At 34.7% G+C, this 21,112-nt stretch overlaps 2 protein-coding genes across 4 annotated transcripts; both read right to left on the reverse strand.

Annotated features, from left to right (window-relative positions):
• Nucleotides 1-206: 206 nt before the first annotated feature.
• Nucleotides 207-11,416, reverse strand: LOC106164569 (macrophage receptor MARCO-like). 3 transcript variants are annotated; one of them, XR_015331586.1, is made up of 7 exons: nucleotides 11,286-11,416; nucleotides 3,425-3,470; nucleotides 2,584-2,870; nucleotides 1,787-2,269; nucleotides 1,469-1,579; nucleotides 1,024-1,190; nucleotides 207-760 (listed from the first exon to the last, which is right to left on the reverse strand). XR_015331586.1 is itself a non-coding variant. In XM_086998357.1 (7 exons), the coding sequence occupies exons 5-7, from the start codon at nucleotides 1,524-1,526 to the stop codon at nucleotides 426-428; spliced, it is 507 nt and encodes a 168-aa protein (XP_086854483.1). In that variant the 5' UTR covers nucleotides 1,527-1,579; nucleotides 1,787-2,269; nucleotides 2,584-2,870; nucleotides 3,425-3,470; nucleotides 11,286-11,415; the 3' UTR covers nucleotides 207-425. The 3 variants fall into 3 exon arrangements, 2 of the variants coding, with proteins under 2 accessions (XP_086854483.1, XP_086854484.1); XM_086998357.1 differs by having other exon boundaries at nucleotides 1,077-1,190; nucleotides 11,286-11,415; XM_086998358.1 differs by lacking the exon at nucleotides 2,584-2,870 and having other exon boundaries at nucleotides 1,077-1,190; nucleotides 11,286-11,415.
• Nucleotides 11,417-11,903: 487 nt separating this feature from the next.
• Nucleotides 11,904-20,197, reverse strand: LOC106164562 (uncharacterized). The gene is made up of 11 exons (XM_013542516.2): nucleotides 19,726-20,197; nucleotides 17,419-17,464; nucleotides 16,796-17,143; nucleotides 16,335-16,448; nucleotides 15,597-15,710; nucleotides 15,049-15,162; nucleotides 14,688-14,798; nucleotides 14,291-14,404; nucleotides 13,748-13,858; nucleotides 13,363-13,476; nucleotides 11,904-13,137 (listed from the first exon to the last, which is right to left on the reverse strand). The coding sequence occupies exons 2-11, from the start codon at nucleotides 17,432-17,434 to the stop codon at nucleotides 12,803-12,805; spliced, it is 1,491 nt and encodes a 496-aa protein (XP_013397970.1). The 5' UTR covers nucleotides 17,435-17,464; nucleotides 19,726-20,197; the 3' UTR covers nucleotides 11,904-12,802.
• Nucleotides 20,198-21,112: the final 915 nt, after the last annotated feature.

A 21,112-nucleotide genomic window follows, 5' to 3' on the forward strand; every position in this document is an offset into this window, starting at 1 on the left:
CTCATTTCAGTCGGTCATAAAAAAAACATCAAAGTCGGTTCACTACTTTTTAAACAATTTTATAATGTCAACATTTTTCTGAAATATTCAATACTTTCTCTTAACAACGTAGGGGCATTTTAAGAAAAATCGCAGTAACTGAAATAACATTTTAATAAAAATAAACTGTTATGTCCCGTTGCGTGATACAGAAAATCCCACAAAAATTAAGTTGTGATATAATTTATGTACATGTTAAGCTGGTCTTCAAACCTGTAGATAATTTATTCGTTTGACATGACCAAATTTCAATAAATACAAAATAAAAATATCAACTGTTATTCATCAGAAAGCAATATGGTGCCAAACTTTTGTCTCTCTCTGCATTTGGTTCACTCAGCTGAGATAGATGACGGATTTTAAACAGTTTGTTATGAGATGCATCTTCAATAGCAAATAACACCAGCATCTTCACTGTGCCTGCAATTATGATTCCCCCAACCGTTGTGAGAACATGATGCAATGTTGGATTCTGATCCTGTGCAGTGGACATCGTCCAACCAAATAGTTCCATTACCTTGTCCAAAATACGCACTCGGTTTGCCAATTGCGTTGGAATAGGGAAGACGTAAGGACCTGCAGAAAACTTTAGCATCATTATTATCCCAGCTGTCATCGCAAACTGTTCCCCATCTTCCATTATGGTACACTTCAACTATACCACTGTACTTTCCATTGGCAATTGTTCCAAAAAGACGATACAGGGAACGGTACAGCAAATCTGAAATGTTCAATGAAAACATGTTTAAAGAGTGAGTATTTCAGTGATGATCCACTAATGCACGTGCACGCAAACGTGAGTGCATGTGCACCATGTGTGTGTGTGTGTGTGTGTGTGTGTGTGTGTCAAAGAGAGTTATTTTTCATGATATGATCGAAATATAGTTTTAAAATTTTGCACAGATTATCATTTAACCATTTAGAAATTCATTCATAATCCCCTCAAATTCGTTTAACGTCAGCATTATGTATCATTTTACCCACACTCTGACGAAACGGATGAAATCAATAAATGTATTCCAAGGAGCTGCCCGAACCTGATTCACAATTCCTGCCGGTATACCTAGAAAGGCAGCTGCAAGAATACGTAAATGTTTGACTTCTACACGTGGCGCCATTTTGGCAGGGCTGGTTGTGACATTGGTCTCTAACTGTAACAAAAATGACGACACACAGAAAATGTTGAACAATCTTGTGTCATTGGAAATGCATCAATGTCATTAACGGGATGACATTTAAAGATATTTACGATTCGTCTTTCACCCCCGAGTTCACCAAACTTAGTGTGGGCGTTGTCAAATACACATACTATTGCCAAAATGTATACGCAGCTAGATATACTATACGTAATAACATTCATGTAGAATATTGGGTATAGGACAACCTATTTGAAGTCAAAAAATGTTCAGGGAGAATTTTAAACACTTACCTTGGCAGTTTGTCCCGTAGTACCCGGCAGAACACAAACATTGATAAGAATTCACCATGTCAACACACGTCCCACCATTCTGACAAAGATGGCTGGAACATTCACTGATTTCTAAAAAAAAAAAAAAAAAGAGTATATTAATAAAACATTATTTCATTTTAAAAGCAAAACATCTTATAAATACCGCAGAAAATGTGTACTGACTGTTAATTTTAGAATTTAATGTTAGAGATTTCAAAAATTAAAAATTTCACTTGGTATTTAAGTTTTCTTTGCAATGACCTGTATACCACCCTTTTACTGGCTAAAGTAACATACCAAGTTGACATCATTTGCCAGTAAAACCAGGAAGGCAATCGCAGTCAAAACTGCCATGATTATTTCTACAGGTGGCGCCCCTGGCACATGGGTTGTTCATGCATTCGTTGATGTCCACAAAAGAAACAAAATATATTTGTACCTTTCTTTTTCCATTGATTTTCTTATTGCAGTTCTTTGTACTTATCCCAGTCGTTATTATAGCAAATATATAATATTCACTATATTCTGCACAAACAGATTGCGTTACAAAGTTATAGAAAAGAAAGAAGCCATTATATTAACTTCTGATGGACCCAAAGTAATGAAAAGACTTTCATTGGTCTACCAGGTCATTCAAATTACACAAACTTATGGTTTGGTACCTACCGTTGCCACACCATGTCCCTTGGTAACCGGAAGAACAAGAACATCGGAACGAGGCCACCGAGTTCTCACACTTGGCACCATTTTTGCAAGGGTTGCTTATGCAGTGATTGGTAGCTGGAATAAATAAACATGTATGTGGCCACACTGTATAAAATTTCATGCCTACGTTTCGGGCTGATATCTTATTTTTAGTCATCCTTTTTTTTTTGGGGGGGGGGGGTTCACATTGAGTGGATTGGCAAATTTTATGTTTTTTTCACCATATATATATATATATATATATATATATATATATATATATATATATATATATATATGCATGCAGAGATACCAGTACAATATAATACCTAGAGTCTTCTTTCGTTTAATTACTATTTGGCCCACTGTTTGCTGAAACCAAACCTAAAAATCATGGGTGAGTTGCTCACTTTTTTCCTTTTGGGTATGCACAAGTAACCATACAACAGTAGCAACCAGTGCAGCGCATATGATTCCCACTAACACCAATGCTATTTGTAGCCGTCTATTGACTTTTGTCTTTGGTGGCTGTGTTATCCTGATATTGGGATCATTGTCATTGTTGGTTGGACGAGGCATTCTTAAACTCTGGTAAACACTTGGTGTCTCCTCTGGAGCAAGATCAACCTCGACGTTTCATATGTTGCGTTAATATAAGCGGCGCTTTGGCTTTGAGGGGTGGTAAATAACCCGATTCCTAGAAATGATTTAACCATAATCCCATTACTGAACTAGTGACATACGCCGTAACTCTTTAAGGAGTAGATTTTTCATCCATCATCAGCTAATATTAAAATAGTTTTCCTCCAACAGTTCGATGTCTATCAAGAACATCTTCATCAGGGAAATAGCCTCTGTCCCCCCACCCTTACTGCCCTAAAAGGCAGGTATGGGCCAGTGGAGATGGCTTCATTACTTTCAACATTAGCCGTTGAGTGAAGAAAAAATACGACCGTCCCTATAACATAACACAGCTGATGAAAATATTCTAGTTGTGACGGAACATAGAGTGTTTTTATTATTCCACATAAAATCATCTTAAAGTCCGTTTCAAATCGAATTAAAGTTGTTAAAATGGGAAGCCAAAATATATTTTTAAAGAGCATATAAAATATGCATTCCTCACAGGATCACATTGTTGCAAATATACTCAGTCAGTCAACATAATTTTATAGCTTAAATATCTTTTTTTTTAATCAACTCCAATTTACTCAAATTCGTGATATGAAGTGTAAGTTCTTGGATGCATACCTGTTCTGTCTGCCATGTTAAAATTCTTCGACGTTGAAGAGCTGTGCTGAAACAATAAAATGATGTAGAGTCACATCTGGCAAAATCGCCGCATTTTTGAAACGAAAAAAAATTAAAAACAGCATTTTGCATATACGACACAATTCACATTATCTTTTTCTAAATCACTACAGCGGTTTGAAAAAACATTTTATCATAGTTAACGTGCTTTAGCACTTTATTCCACATGTTGAGAATCTCTACCATTAATTGTATCATTATTACTATTATGAAATCGTTTTCAGAATTTTTGAAAAAAAAAAAAGCATTGACACAAGAATACAACATTGTCTTTATTTATTTAAAGTCATGATTAATAATAATAATGATAACCAATTATAGTCTATAATCCATATAAAATACCTAGTAGACTTTACAGGGGTAAAATGAACAGCTTTTACAGGGAAACAGTGCAACTGCTTTAAAATGGGTGTACATGTAAATGTATAGCTATTGTCGCAGAGAATTGATCCAGGCAGTTTCTAATAGCACCGATGTTTCTGATGAGTGATATTTAATACTTGTCTTAAGATCCACGCAGAGAGTGGAGTTAAGGTAGACACCAGGGTTTTGGTATTGGGTTCACGACATTGGTGCCTACTGGTAATTCAAGTTGTAGATTATATGTAAATATGTTGCTATGTGGTTGCGTGATTAAAAGAAAAACTTACTCTTCCCGTCATTTATTTTCAGTTTGTTGTTGCTGAGCCCGGCGCGAATGTCAGCCACACAGTTGATGGTTTTATCCATAGACGGTTTAGAATTTTGTATGTCATAGCAAGTATATATCTGAATACATCAGCGTACTTGTAGTATCCAAGTTTATGATGACGTAAGATGTCACCAAGTGGCAGGGTATAAATTCAAAACAAAAGTGGCCCAAGGACACTGCCTTGGGGCACCCAAAAGATCGGAAAGTATGCCATTTACGGAAATTTGCTGTGACCTCTCAGTGAGGTATGGATGAAGAAACGCAATGTTACTTTGTCATTTTCCCCGTTTGTGTTGACAATTTTATGTTCATATAAGTATACACCTGACACTGTAATTATACATTGGGGAAATGTGTTGAAAGTCATTTTTAACTGTACTTTAAAAAATAAGACAGTCTTTAAAGGAAGATTGCTGAGGACTGAAATGTTGTGATAGTCATGTTTTGAATTTGGCTCACAATTTAAATGATGTTATTTGTAGCTTTAAAATGCTTAAAGCCAGGTACACGTAGGCAGTTGCTGACCTTTTTGTGGTGATATCCTTATCTGCACGTTAATTGCCACCGTAACATACCTTAACCTATTGTGCCGAAAAAATATTTAAAGGTTATAAAGGTGGTTTTCATTGTATAACTGCACTGATAAATCGCCAGACTGCACAGTTTGTCTGATCAGTATGGATCTGTTCAATCATGAGATAATCTTGATCATACAGATCATACAACACCTTGGTCATTTATGTTGAAGTACATGTACATGCCGTTTTTGGTAGGTTGTCATGTTGTCAGCAATGGTACAGGTAGGTTATGACAATAGTAGGTTATGACAAAGGCGTTGTTTTAAAACTGATACCAACTGATAGCTGTGGCCATAGGACACTGCCTCGGGGCATCCGAAAAACATGTTATAAAAGACGAAATAGTATACCGTTTATCAAGCCGATTGCACTTCCTCGACAAGGTATTTAGGTGGTCCAACTTTCTAATAGCAATTACTCTTTCAATCACTTTTGAAAGAAATGAAAAAAATTATGCCGGTCTGTAATTAAGCATATTGTAAGTTTTTATGTACAGACACAGATGTGTCTGTACATATAGCCGTCATCTGCGTCTGTCGTCGCCGTCGTCGCTGTCGCCGTGCACTTTTACCGATAACACGATAAATGGAAAACTGTTTTTTCTTTTGGTATGAAACTTACAGAACTGATGAATATTCATAATATGCAGGTCAAGTTCGAAAATCAGCATGATCGGGTCACTTTTAGGGAATTTATGCTGTTTTTTCACTTTTTCAGCATATATGCAGCACTGATAACACGATAAGTGGAAAACCATTTTACCTTTTGACTTGAAACTCACAAAACTGATGAATATTCATAATACGCAGGTCAAGTTCGAAAATCAGCATGATCGGGTCACTTTTAGGGAATTGATGCTGTTTTTTCACTTTTTTTCAGCATATATGCAGCACTGATAACACGATAAGTGGAAAACCATTTTACCTTTTGACTTGAAACTCACAAAACTGATGAATACTCATAATATGCAGGTCAAGTTCGAAAATCAGCATGATCGCGTCACTTTCAGGGAATTTATGCTGTTTTTTCATTTTTTTCAGCATATACCTGTATGCAGCACCGATAACACGATAAGTGAAAAACCATTTTACCTTTTGGCTTGAAAGTTACAGAACTGGTGAATATTCATAATACGCAGGTCAAGTTCGAAAATCAGCATGATCGGGTCATTTTTAGGGAATTTATGCTGTTTTTTCACTTTTTTCAGCATATATGCAACCCCGATAACACGATAAGTGGAAAACCATTCTACCTTTTGGCTTGAAACTTACAAAACTGATGAATATTCATAATACACAGGTCAAGTTCGAAAATCAGCATGATTGGGTCATTTTTCGGGAATTTATGCTGTTTTTTCACTTTTTTCAGCATATATGCAGCACCGATAACACCATAAGTGGAAAACCAATTTACCTTTTGGCTTGAAACTTGCAGAACTGATAAATATTCATAATACGCAAGTCAAGTTCGAAAATCAGCATGATTCGATTATTGTTAGGGAATTTATGATGTTTTTTCACTTTTTTCAGCATATATGTAGCACTGCGATCATGATAACACAATAAGTGGAAAACTGTTTTTTCATTTGGCTTGAAACTTACAGAACTAATGAATATTCATAATACGCAGGTCAAGTTTGAAAATCAGCAAGATCGGGCAATTTTTATGGAAGTTATCCTTTTTTTTTTTTTGTTTTTTTTTTTCAATTTTTTCAGCACTTTTATAACACCGATAACATGATAAGTGTAAACATGTTTTTCCTTTTGGATTGAAATTTACAGAACTGGTGAATATTTATAATACGCAGGTCAAGTTTGAAAATTGGCATGATTGGACTATTTTTACAAAAGTTATGCTGTTTTTTCTCTTTATTCAGCATACATGCAACACTGATAACGCATTTTAAGGAAAACCAATCAGCCTTTTGTCTTGCAACTCACAGGAGTGATCAATCTGACCAGTATACAGATCAAGTTTGAAAATAAGCTTGATCAGTTAAGTTTTGATGAAGTTATTAGCCTTTTTGTATATAAGTGGTTTTTCTTCAGATTTAATTCTTAAGCATGTTAACAGTCTCATTACGGAACTAATTGGATATGTAAAAGTGCTGTTTTAACATTTTCTGCTTCTTAACAATATTGTTAGTTGATTATATAAAAATGACGGTAAACCTATTATCGTGCATTGTGTAATAAAGTATCAAAAACGGAAAGGAACTCATCATTGCAGTTCGTCAGATTCAATCATTCACTATGTTCAGAATCTCCAAATGGAGCTAATTGGACATTATAAATTGTTCTATTGATATTTTTCCTATGTCAACAATTTTCCTAGTTGATCATTTAAAAATGACAGTTAATTGATTATGGTTTTATGTAAAAAAGGTGTTGAAAATAGAAAGAAAATCATTTCAGTACAGTTATCTCTTGTTACCATTTTGGCATTTTGAAAGTGTGACCCTAACTTCCATGTCCTTGGAGACCTTTCCATATCACATTTTCTGAATATCCATGATACTTTTATTTTTTTATAAAAAAATTGATGGTCATTATGTTGTTAAGTATTATGTTATATTGCATGAAAGTTAAAGAAAACCCTATTTTGGATACTGCTGCCAGGATAGCGATTAAGGGAAAACCGTGTTACTTATGATAAACAACCTTACTGAAAAGACTGAAGTGCAGCTTGTGTTGGAAAACCATCGTAATTGTTTTCTGTTTTGAAAGCAATGCAGTACAGTGCTATTTGGTGCATTAAATGTATATGGATAGTAGGCAGTTAATTCAGGGTTATAAAATAATTTGCTTAATTGATTTTCAAGTTGTTTCAGGGTTACAAAATAATTTGCTTAATTAATTTTCAAGTGGGCATTAAATGAGATTACATAAACACACATTGAGATTTCATTGTAAAGTCCCATCGGTATAGCTTTCTTAACTGTGTCACATAATAAGGAATCGATGATTATAATGCAGGTAAATGTTATTTAATATGGAAAATAAGTTTACAAAAAAAAATTGTGTAACGCTTACATTAATGCTAAAGATGAATAACAGTGCCTTATTATTCTCAAACTCAATAGGGTTATTCATATCATGTTAGTAATTGTACAGCTAGATTAAAAGTTTGAATAGCAGCTTTATTGGTATTTTTTGTTATGTTTAATTTTACATTTTCTTTTAAGTTTTTATGCTGTCATTGTACTCACAGGAGTGGTCAATCTTACAAAAATGCAGGTTGAGTTCGAAAATCAGCGTTATCGGGCCATTATTTTAGAAGTTGTACTGTTTTTTCAAATTTCCTCAGATTCAATTCTTAGGCATGTTAACAGTCTCATTATTGAACTAATAAGATACGTTTAAAGTGTTTGTTTAATATTTCCTGCATCTTTACAACATTGTAAGTTGATTATGTAAAAATGATGGTAAACTTGTTATCATGTATTGTGTAATCAAGTGTCCAAAACGGAAATAAACTCATATCATTGCAGTTTGTCAGATTCAATCATCCACATCTGCCATGATGACCATGATGGGAAAACCATGTTACTTATGATTGTCAGACTTTCAAAAAAGAAACACAGGACTAAAATGCAGCCCGAGTTGGAAAAGCAGTCTAATGGGCTTCTTTTTCTGGAAGTTATACATTTTAGTGAAATATTCATTATCTTTTTGGCATATTCATTAAGGGACTCGTAGCTCCCATGGACATGAAGCCGGATGGTAATCAAATTTTCTACATGTTCATGCTATTTATAGTCAATAATCAAAAATTGGTGATAATTATTCTATAATTTATTATGTAATGTTACATCAAAATTGACAATAATCTTTTTGCACTAGCTGCTACTGCAAACATTATGAAAAGAAAACTGTGTTATTTATTATTATATTTAACCTAAGAGTATGATTTTTAGGATTGGCATGCAGTTCAAATTAGAAAGCCAGGTCAATTGGGTTATCATTTATTATTGAATTTAATGCAATTTTGTCTGAAATTTCATTTTTCCCATTCTGGCACTTTTTAAGTATAAACTTGAACTCTGATGGGCCTGAAGCCTTATGCTTTAACTTTCGTCGGTGTTACCTGTTGTGCAAAATTAAAATTTGATGTTGACTGTGCAGTTAAACATAATGTATTATTGCATCAGAAGTGGTAGTCTCCTATTTTGTGCATTATTGTTTTGTGCTCTTCTTAAGTTGTGACTTATGGGCCTGAAAGACCTTTGAGAGGGTCAGTCTATAAATTTCCCTTGGGTATCACTTCGCTAATTTCAGTTATAAAGTAATTTGCCTAATTGATAAGCTACATAAAGCACACTTGTGATTTGAGATTACATAAAGCACACTTGTTGATATTTCCCTGTAAACTGCCATAGGTTAAGCTCTCTGCTAGATTAATAATAAGGAAGCAGTGATAATTAGGCAGGTAAATTTTGTTTAATATTGCAAATAAGTTTTTAATATATATATATATATATATATATATATATATATATATATACATATATATATATATATATATATATATATATATATATCAAACTGAAAGATTAAAAGTTTGAATAGCAGCTTTATTGGAATTATATTTACCTCTGCCAAGGAGGTTATATTTTCACCCCTGTTTGTCATCAACATAACTCAAAAAGTTATGGACCGATTTTGCTGAAATTTTCAGGAACTGTCAGAAGTGGGCCAAAGAGGACAAAAATCAATAATAATCAACAATTGCTACCTTGGCAGAGGTCTGCGCTCTCGGAGTGCTTTTCTAGTTTTGTTATGTTTTCCTTTATAATTTTTTCTCAAACACTTGCATTTGTGACTTTTAATCCTCATCCGCCTGAGACTCTGACATTTCTGTATTTCCACATAAGCAGTTGTATTGTCTTTTATGTCTTTAACCATTATGTTACTTATGTAATATTATTTTATGCACTGTCATCATTTTTCAAATATTGAGACTTTCATCATGTGAATTTGAACTCTCATTGTCCTGAAACTGTAATCTTATTGAAAGGGTAGATTGAGACCATCTTCTGGGACTTCCGGAAGACAGTCAGGTTATTAAGTTTATATTGCCTGGTATCTATTTTTTCTGTTGGAAGACCATCAAAATGGAGGATGGATCAAAATAGATACTTTGGAATACTGTCAGAGAATATCTCTGGGTCCGCTCATGTTATTGACCATTTTACCTGTTGTGCATGATTAAAATTCAGTGTTGACTGATAGTGCTATTATAAGCATTATTTATTATTGCATCAAAATTGACAAAATGACCTTTTTTGCATCTTTATTTTCTGTTTTTTGTCTGTACATTTGACAGCTTTGCTGCCTTGTTTTGTTTTTTTTTTTTGGGGGGGGGGTCGGGGGGTGGGGTCCAGGAATAAAATGCTTCAAATCAAACACTCAAGTTAAACACACAGCGTTAGGGGTAAAACAAAATTGTTTGTAGCACTACTAGAGCGGTAGATGAGAGTGATAGCGCTTCTCCAGATACATGGTGTGAATTTACTATTAAGCAGCGGTGCTGAATTTGATGTCAATTGGATTTCTATTGTTTTAGAAGAAAGTTAGATGATGTATAAAAGAATCAATCACCTGTTTTTTCTCAAAATTGTCTCAATATTACGAACTTTGAATTAAAAACAGCATAAAAATAACCATAAACGCTCCTTCGTACTTTATATTGTTGACCCGTAAGTGAACGTCTTATCTAATATACCTGCACATTAGCGAAGGGGCCAGACTAGAAAGCAAACTTTCTTATCGGTTTTGTCATTTTCACGAGGTCAAAAACTGCCTGCTGCAAAAACGTGTTGGCGAAACACGTTATTTCAACTCTTATCTCAATTATTTATCCTGAGTTCTAGGTCGTTCTTGCCTAAATACCTTCGTTGGGAAGTTGTTATTATCAAACTACTAAATCAGAATCATTTTCCTTTGGAGCAAAGTTTGATAAATGTTCACAATAAACAAATAAAGAATTAGGTATTAAAACTTTAATTGCGTCACTGCACTCCGGTTAAAACTATTTAAAAAGCGTTTGCTTCCTTTGAAATGTAAGAGCCTGATGTTGCTATGTAAAAAGGTATGCTGGGAGAGAAGAAGTCTCACATGATGCTATCATTTCTCTTTTCCATAATTATAAGCCTATCTCTTACTTTAAGAGTCTACCATATAGATACATCAAAAGGTGCACTTTCCCCTTGATATCGCCTCATAATAATTTGATATAAATATTCTCAACTTTAGTTTTTAATAAGTAAAATGTCACTGGTGTACCAATGTCATATCTCAGGATGAAGATTGTCTTTTTCTAAAAGGTTTAACAAAGAAATGACTATATCGCTAAAATCGCTGTGATAAGAACAATCATTTTATCCACACTCACGAACATACATTGTTAAAATTCCCGTCAACATTTTTAACTTTAAAATGTGGAGCACCATAGCTGCACAATTGTGAAGTGAGATCTATCGAAGTATATAAATAAATATTCCAAATCTGGAAAACATAATAATTGTACTTACCAGTGCGTTTGCAAAGTGGTGTTTTGAAACAGCCTTTTTTCTAATGTGACAATGTGCACGTTTGTTGACAATAACACGTTCGCTCCCACGCTGAAACTAAGCAGTATTACTTCCTGGTTCACAAACGACGAGAAAAATATACGACGTTGCAAAAAGTTTGCAACTAAGAGCGGTTGCTTATTTTTCTGGAAGGGGATTTACTCCGAAATCGGAGCTACGTACATGTAGAAGTCAGGTCTTGATTTTTTTTCTTTTTCCAAGAAAAATAGTACACCAGCAGCTTCACGGATGGCGGTCACATTTTTCACGACGTAGCTTTTCTGGTGGAGATAAAAAAAATCCTAATAGATTGCGGTAGTTGAGGTGCCTCTGTGTACAACTAAAGCAATGCATATAACGACGTGTGACGGGATTCAATAGTTCATTTCTGTGTGGGATGGTCCGCCTTTGCAACAAACATTTTAAACATTTTATTAATTTTCAGCATTTCCCCCTGCATCACCAAAGTAGTATATATATATCTCGCAAAAAAAGTAACCATAAATTCATTATGATTACAGTAGCTGTAACTTTTTTTATTTCACAAGAGATTATTTTAAAAGAGAAATGGATGTGAATAGCAATGATAATAATAATAATACATAATTATATAATTATATTTTATAGATAATACCCCATTATATACATTTCAATTCACTTTAAAGTTATTTACAATATAAATTTTCAAAACTTGAAAAAAATACATGTATTATGCCATAGTTTTAGTAACTAGCTTACTTTAAATCGAAATAAATTAACTACGACAATAATAATAGGAAATTTATGACATTATAAACATAAAAACTATTTAAGTGCGGTTTAAAACTTTAAGACTAATAACCAGTCGACAAGCTTTGGGTTTAACTTATTTTATCTCATCCCAAGCAATAACAGGGTAGCTAAAATGGATTTGGAGGAGCCCGAGTGAGACTCCTTAAAGAAAGAAGGAGCTTAGAATCGATAGACTGGTCACGAGACTAGCCAGACAACTAGGCATCTGCTGGAGCTTGGATGGCTTCGAAGACGAGTAAAGGGGGTCATCTGAGGGAGATGAGAGAACCCGACACTGAACTGTAAACGAGAAATGAGATTTTCGAAAAAAAAAAAACAAAAAAAACAATGGCATGATATCTTATGTGAAATCACTCCACTGGATGAAAGGGAACATGCATTCCTTAACTATGGTAAACATTTAAATTTTAATATCCCAATAACAGAAAATTTTGTCCCGACTCGTGATCCAGAAAATCTGACAAAATATTAATTCTGACATAACACTTAATGCAAAGTTACAGTACTGAAATTTAAATCTGACAGAAAGTTTTCATAACCAAATATCATCAAAACACAAAATGAAAAATCATTGTTATTCATCTGACAGCAATATGGTGTCAAACTTTTGTCTCTCACTCTCTGCATTTGGCTCAGTCAGCTAAAAGAGGTGACACATTTTAAACAGTTTGTTATGAGATGCATTTTCAATAGCAAATAACTCCAGCATCTTCACTGTGCCCGCAATTATGAATCCCCCAACCGTTGTGAGAACATGATGCAATGTTGGATTCGGATCCTGTGCAGTGGACATCGTCCAACCATATTTTTCCACTACCTGACCCAAAATACGCACTTTGTTTGCCAAGTGCTCTGGAATATGGAAGATTTAAAGACCTGCAGAAAACTTGGGCATCTGTGTTATCCCAGCTGTCATCGCAAACTGTTCCCCAACTTCCATTATGATACACTTCAACTCTGCCACTGTAGTTTCCAATGGTAATTGTTCCAACAAGACGGTACAGGGATCCGTACAGCAAAGCTAAAATGTTCAATGAAAATCTGTTTAAAGAGTGAGTTTTTCAGTGATTATCAACTGAGTGCACTTGTGTGTGTGTGTGTGTCAGAGAGATTCATATTTTTTTATGATATGATTGAAATATAGTATTCAAATTTTGTATAGCCTAACATGTGACCACCATCTGTCATTTTACCCACACTCTGACAAAACGGATGAAATCAATATATTTCCAGAAACTGCCCGAACCTGATTCACAATTCCGGCCGGTGTATCCAGAACGGCAGTTGCAAGAATACGAGGAACTTTGACTGATGCACGTGGCGCCATTTTGGCAGGGCTGGCTGTGACATTGGTCTCTAACTGTAACAAAAATGACGAGGCACTGAAAATGTTGAACAATCTAGTGTCATTGGAAATGCATCAATGTCATTAACGGGATGACCGATAAAGATATTTACGATTCGTCCTTCACCCCTGAGTTCACCAAACTCACCGGTGCCAAATACACATGTTATGCTCAAATGTATACGCAGTTAGAGATTTCATACGTCATAATATACATGTAGAATTTGGGGTATAGGACAACCTATTTGAAGTCAAAAATGGTACAGGTAGTACGTTACATTTTCACCTTGGCAATGTGTCCCGTAGTACCCGACAGAACAAAAACATCGATAAGAGTTCACCATGTCAACACACGTTCCATTATTCTGACAAGGATGACTGGAACATTCATCGATACCTAAAATTAAAAAGATATAGTAACAGATATTATTGCACGGAAACTTTGACATCATTGTTATCCCAGTCTTCATCGCAAACTGTTTTCAACTTCCATTATGATACACTTCAACTCTTCCACCGTATTTGCCTTTGATATTTATTCCAACAAGACGGTATGGGCGACGGGACAAAGAAGCTGGAATATTCAAGCAAAGCGATTTTAAGTAATGGTCCACTTATGCACTTGCACGCAAACGTGAGTGCACGAGTGTGTGTGTGTGTGTGTCAGAGAGATGATATGATGGAAATAGTTTTCAAATTTTGCATACCCCAACATGTGACCATTTATAATCCACTTCTATTCTTTTTACGTTAGCATTATATATCATTTTACCCAAACTCTGACAAAACGGATGTAATCGATAAATTTATTCCTAGACACTGCCCGAACCTGATTCACAATTTCTGCCGGTATACCCAGAATGGCAGCTGCAAATATACGTAGAAGTTTGATTCCTACATGTGGCGCCATTTTGACAGGGCTGGTTGTGACAATAGTCTCTAACTGTAACAAAAATGACAACGAACTGACAATAGTGAACAATCAAGTGTCATTGGAAATGCATCAATGTCATTAATACGATGACCGATAAAAATATTTACGCTTCATTCTTCAAAGTTCTTCAGAGTTCACCGAACTTAGTGAGACCGCGGCCAATTACACGCATACTATACTAAAATGTATACACAGAGACCTCATACGTAATAATATACATGTAGAATATTGGGTAAAGAACAACCCATTTCAAGTAAATAAAAAAAAGTACAGGGAGAATGTTAAATTTCACCTTGGCAATTTGTCCCTTGGTACCCGGCAGAACACAAACAACGATAAGAATTCACCATGTCAACACACGTTCCACCATTCTGACAAGGCCGGCTGGAACATTCATTGATTCCTAAAGTTAAAGAGATATAACAGTAACTGAAAATACTGCAAGAAATTACAATATTAAAATAGTGATTTCGCACACGAAGCAATGTTACAAATGGCTGTACTCACTCCACTCCAAATGGCTATTCTAATGCACAAACTCATGTAAAGTTTGCATCGGTCTTGTTACAATGAAAGAAACGTCAGTACTAACTAAAATCTGGTTGATTTAAAAATATCACCATTTTGTCTTTTGTTTTCATAAGATATCCTACCTAGCTGGCAGTACGTTCCGGTAAAACCACGAGGACAACTGCAGTGAAATCCACCATAGCTGTTTTGACAGGTGGCACCAATGGCACATGGGTTGTTAAAACATTCATTTATATCTGGAAAGAAACATAATACCATGTCATTGAGTAATTAGTTGAGAATAAGTTATAAATGTTTAATTATATTTAATGAGCCAATGGCCTATCAGCATTGTTTCAATTAAAGACATAATGACATGCCATATGAACCGGACGCCTGGCGACCTAGTTTAGTCACCTTCGTTATCTTGTCTAATCTTGAAACGAGACTCTTAAAGGTACCGCACATATATACCCTATTCATTATTTGATTTTATCTTTTTATCTTAATTACAGTATATGTCAACTTATATCCATATTTTCCTGGGATCTGGATTATAAAATATTGTTTTACGACCGGGTTCAGAGCAAAACTTTATTGAACAATGAAGTTAACTGTAGCTGATATCTTGTCTTAATACAACATATAAAGCCTTATTTTATAAGCAACAATATAGTGTGCATGTACCTACCGTATTCGCATGTTTCGCCTTGAAAACCGGAAGTACAAGAGCAACGAAACGTAGTTGCCAAATTTACACACAAGGCACCATTTTTGCAGGGTGAGCTAAGACAATGGTCCACCCCTATAAATTTAGGCAAAACGAATGCGTTGAAGCTTAACTCTTCACCAAGTGTTGCAGTTTTTAAAGACCATCAGCATTAACGAATTTCCTTAATTATTTATCTGTGGGGGTAATTATTTCTATGGAAAGTCAACAGTTACATGTGCTTCTTAACGTCAAATCAATGCCGTTGCCTCGATTTTATCAAACAGAAATAACGAGCAATGTATGCAGCCGTTTGACAATTTACTGCATTTTTCTTACCTTTACATCAAACAGCTATGAGATGCGAGATATAAGATTTTATGCAATCGTAAACATACAAATTAAAAGCACTTTTTTGTTGTTAAATGAGAGACTGCAGATGGGTAAAATCTATTTAACTACTTTTTGGGTACTTTCATATTTAAAATTATACAGTCAATCGGTAAAAAAACGACGGTGTGCAGGATGGGGACACTCAGACAGCTATGAAGGGAGATGAGTCATTTTCCACAGATTCAACTTTCTTTAAATAATGACCGATACTGCACTCTGATCGAGACAGAATTGCTTTAGTCGTGTCGTCCTTATTTGTTTCACAGTGATACCCGTATATCCAGATGGACAGCTGATAGAATACAGGACAGCATGTTCACTACCTACTGTTTTCACAATATGTGCCTTGGTAATCCAGGGAACAAAAACATCGGAACGAGGCCACTGAGTTCTCGCACGTGCCGCCATTTCTGCAAGGTTTGCTTAGGCAATGGTCGGTCACTGAAATACATACAGTTGTGTATGTATTTATACAGTCAAGTCCCATGATATTAACAGTTTACCACGCCACATGCACATTAAAAGTTGATTTCCTCTCGCAAAAATTAATGAATATATATTTTTACCATTCACAATGGAAAACCCTTCCTCCTTTCCTTGTTTAATGTATTTTAATACTTAAAATACACTTAAAGGCAACTTCAACAATTGATAGCATAAAACATACTGTAAATGATAAAATGAACGTTAACGAAATACCAAGACGGTAGGTACTTTTAAAATTCTTTGTCAAATATTTCCAATACAACAATACTTAAAATCTCATGCATCATCTGTCCTTTACTTACAATTTGAACCATTCCTTGATGAAACCAAACTCTCATTATTCAGGTCCTGTTCTTGGCCTATTCCCTTAGGGTTAAAGGCAAGTGACCAAGCAACAATAGCAACCAGTGCGGCACATACTATTCCTACTATCACCAATGCAATGAGCAACCGCCTGTTGATCTGATACTTTTTTGGCTGAGTTATCTCTTTGGGAGGTGTAGTTCCTCTCTCGATTGGCTGAGAAATTCTTAAACTCTCGTACACATTTGTTGTCCCCGCTGGAGCAAGGTTCACATCCGGTGACGATCCGTACGCTACATTCGCATAAGTGGCGTTTTGATTTTGAGGACTGGCAATTCCTTTATTATCTAGAAAATGTTACAGTATGATTTCATAATTTAATTGACAAATTTAGCTGTTTTAAACCAATTTGCACGTGCATCAGATTGATAACATGAAGCAAAGATGTATGTATTTATATAAACAATCTGAAAGAAAAATTACTGATTTGATTCACTTCTTTCAATGTTTTCTAAAACAGGACAAATATTCCTGTATGCATTCTCACTCAAATTCCCAATTCTTTAGCTCAAATTTAATATACATTTCCAATAGTAAAGATTAAACACTAGTGGGAGCATACCTTTTTTGTCTCTCATATTTACATTATTCCAAAGTTAAAAAGGGTTCTGAAATAAAAAATGCATACATTTACAAATTATGCAAAATACATGTGCCCGTGATAGTCATTAACAATGTTCTCGTAGTTTTTTATTATCTGCTTTACTTAACAGAAAATATGAATATTCTCTTTTTGTTTTTCACAATAGACAATGCAGTAATCCAATAACTACAAAAACACTATGATCAATACCGCCCACCGATCTTTATTTTTATATTGATCAGTACAAGATGACACAGATCAATTACTCTGATATGAGGGACATTAAATACATAAAGGACGTAAATGGGGTAAAATATTTGAAAAAAACAATAATAGAGATGCGAGTGTCAATGGAAATACTTATAAAAATGTATTCGATGTAGTCGGAATATTTGCGGCATTAGACATATATTCTCATTCTTTGACTCGTCGCTGCACTTGTATTGTGTTTCCTACCATCTCTATTAAAAATACAATTCCAAACGAATCTGTATCATTTATTATGACCTGTGTTCATTCTATCAATTTCCAAAACACCTTTCGTGCAAAATATCTTTTTGCGTCCTTTATATTACCACTTGGCTGTTTTTTTTTCTGAGGGGATATCTCAATATGTAAAGACTTCACACTTAAAATGTTCCCTAAATTCGAAAAGAAATAACAATATCTGGTACGCAGCCTTATATAAAAATCCCAAATATCTTTAAAGGGGTACAGAAAACACATGACTTTTTTTAAAGCCTTTAATGCAGTTTAAATATGATCATAAACAACCTGCTTACTCCCCAATGTATTTGGATATCATTGATCCGTAGGTATATTATCTAATCCTTGCACAATAGAGAACTAATATGTAAACACCCTTATCGTTTTTGTCGTATCAATGAGGTCAACGAATACCTATTGGATAAAATGTTGAGCAATACATTTCACATCGTGTATGTCAAAGTTTCATTCTTTGTTTTAGATTAATCTTTGACGAACGATTTTCGTTGATTACATATGTTGATTGCTTCAGAGGTTTGATACCGTAGGATATATTTCCTAATCTACTTAGATAATTTAGAAATAAACATTGTCATATCGATTTCAAATTAAGATCTCCCCTCGCCTGAATAGCTATCAACGCCGATTAAAACCATATTTTATTTAAACCGGTGCCAGGAAACTTTCGTGAGAGGCTTGCTTTTTATTTTAATTGAAACATTGTAATTAGGGGCTTAAACCTTCTAATAAAAAAGTACCATGATAACTTTCACGATAACTTTCAATTATCTACTGATTTACAGAGCTATATCAAAAACCGACCATTCTCTCATATCATACCGATTCACAAAGCAGCAAAATCGATAATAAATGCTTGGCCAGAGGGCGCGGAGTGGTACCTGTAAATAAAACTATAAAATGGGGGTTGTGGTTACTTTTATTGTGCTTATATTAAGATAAGCATTTTACACCAACAAAGCTGGAAAAGGTATACCGCTAAAAGGAATATATTTATAACGCATGGAGCCCTAAATTGTATCGAAGGCGATTCTTTGGATTGGAAGGTACCGGTAGCCTCTAATAAAAATCCCATTATTGAGGTTGATATCAGACATTATTATTTGATACACAAAATGTGCAGAATGGCAAACCTTTATTTACTTACACAAAACCAATGTAATGTTGCAGAATAGAGATTGGCTGGTTTTCAAACGTTAAACAATGAGATTGCATATCTAAAATCACTATGATGAGGAACGATATCTAATCTGCCTCATGTTTTGACGACTGCATAATAAGGTTATAAATCAATATAGATGTGCAAAGCTGACCCAAATATGACGAGAGCGCAGACCTCCGCCAAGGCAGCAAATTATGAGTATTATTGATTATTGATTGATTATTGATCTGGATCACCACCAAAAACTTATCATTCTAAGTTAACCCATCTCTGACCTACCCTGAAAATTTCACCAAAATCTACCCACAACTTTTTGAGTTATGTTGATGATTGATTTTTGATTATTGATTGATTATTGATCCGTTACCACCAAATACTAAATATATCCTCATTGGCCTACTTCTGTCCTACCCTGAAAATTTCATCAAAATCGGTCCGTAACCTTTTCAGTTATACTGATGACAGACAAACAGACAGACAAACAGGGGTGAAAACATGGTGGAGGCAACAATGACGACAACATATATATTCAAATCTTACTCAAACCTACGTCAATCACCCTTTTTGCTTACTAGCGCATATGAATCAGCATATGTATTTAAAAGGTTGATAATACGCACGTTTTGTTGACAAGTAAGCGGTATCTCTCATACACCACAATTGTCCGTCCTGGTTGATTGCGTGTACACCACTTAACCCGAAACAATATGTAGCATATCACCTCACGTCAGCCTAACATAAGTGGGTGCACATCTTTGGGGGTCCAAACTCCATACCGGAAATCCTCAAAGAAGCACTTGTTTATATGCTCTATGAGATATTAAACAATTAAGTCCTCAGACATGCTATAAAACTAAAAAATAATTAAATAAACTACCAGTCAGGTGAAAGAGCACCTGTAAATTTACAGTGTATTCGGTAACAGTGGACCACAATGCAACTGGTTTTCTCTTGTGGACGTCAAATTATCCTGCTAATGATATGTGTTAGTTGAGCCGCCTTGACATACTATACCAGTACATTTAAAGCATTGATGACGAGTGCAATTGCTCAATTATGACTTGTCAGAGCAATATTTAGTAAACACAAGAAAGATAGAAAGGTAAATGGTCAACTGCGTTTTTTTTTCTATGAGAATGATTTTTTAATGACTTTGGAGCTAGAAGATACACTTTCTGCTATTTCCGCCTCCCATACATGCGTCATTATATACTAAATTACATTCGGTTTCGCCTTGATTGTCACCTTGAAATCAGTTGTTATTAAATAAAAAACAAACATTTTCAAATGATGTCTCATTGTATTTGCAAAAGGTGATTTTTGTGGTTATTACGAATGCCCTCACGACAACCCTCGCTTAATCACAGTAAGATCGTATTTTTAAACTGAAATGTGAACACTTATGAAACACAATATCTTTCCCTGACGTAACCAAGTAACATAAAGATGTAATATTTTTTTTACCAATGTAAGTGAATGAAATATTCATAATCAATCAAACGACTGACCAATCAGAGGAAAGGACACATGTAACCAATTAGATGATGAGCAATATGCAGATTACAACGAAATTGCAAGTTCTGATGTAATTTTGGAGGAAATTGGTATTCAAAATTCAAATTAAATAATTGTTCAATTACTAACTTTCACTTTCAAACAAAATGTTGTTTTGCAGAACTCAGGAAAATGCAATGGACCTCTGCTGCAAGGACATTGATCTGAGCTAATATCAATATATGTATAAACAGTAAATTTTAAGTTTATTTATGTCTGGTCCATCCCAGTGTACCACAAACTTTCATAGTCCCATTCATAACAAGAAGAAGACAAGTAAGACTATCGATTGTTCGTGATTTGGCCAAACAAGGCCGCTTTTATTATATAAACTCACTATCCTAATAATTTTAACAATACTAACGATGTAGCAAATTGTTGCCCGCATTAAATGTTATGGCCTTAGGGATAAAAATTATATATGAAATATTCAATAAGACTCATCATCCTAAA

Source organism: Lingula anatina, unplaced genomic scaffold (genome assembly GCF_051362555.1).
Source record: "Lingula anatina isolate TDL-2025a unplaced genomic scaffold, LinAna3.0 unanchor82, whole genome shotgun sequence".
Classification (NCBI taxonomy): domain Eukaryota; kingdom Metazoa; phylum Brachiopoda; class Lingulata; order Lingulida; family Lingulidae; genus Lingula; species Lingula anatina.

Coding starts and splice junctions, on each gene's coding strand:
- LOC106164569 (XM_086998358.1), bottom strand. CDS start 1,526: ATGGTGAATTCTTATCAATGTTTGTGTTCTGCCGGGTACTACGGGACA. Junction 1,191..1,468: donor CTACGGGACAAACTGCCAAG/GTAAGTGTTTAA, acceptor TTTTTGTTACAG/TTAGAGACCAATGTCACAAC. Junction 761..1,076: donor CGGCAGGAATTGTGAATCAG/GTTCGGGCAGCT, acceptor TGAACATTTCAG/ATTTGCTGTACCGTTCCCTG.
- LOC106164562 (XM_013542516.2), bottom strand. Junction 16,449..16,795: donor ATCAAGGAATGGTTCAAATT/GTAAGTAAAGGA, acceptor TATGTATTTCAG/TGACCGACCATTGCCTAAGC. Junction 15,163..15,596: donor AGGCGAAACATGCGAATACG/GTAGGTACATGC, acceptor GTTTCTTTCCAG/ATATAAATGAATGTTTTAAC.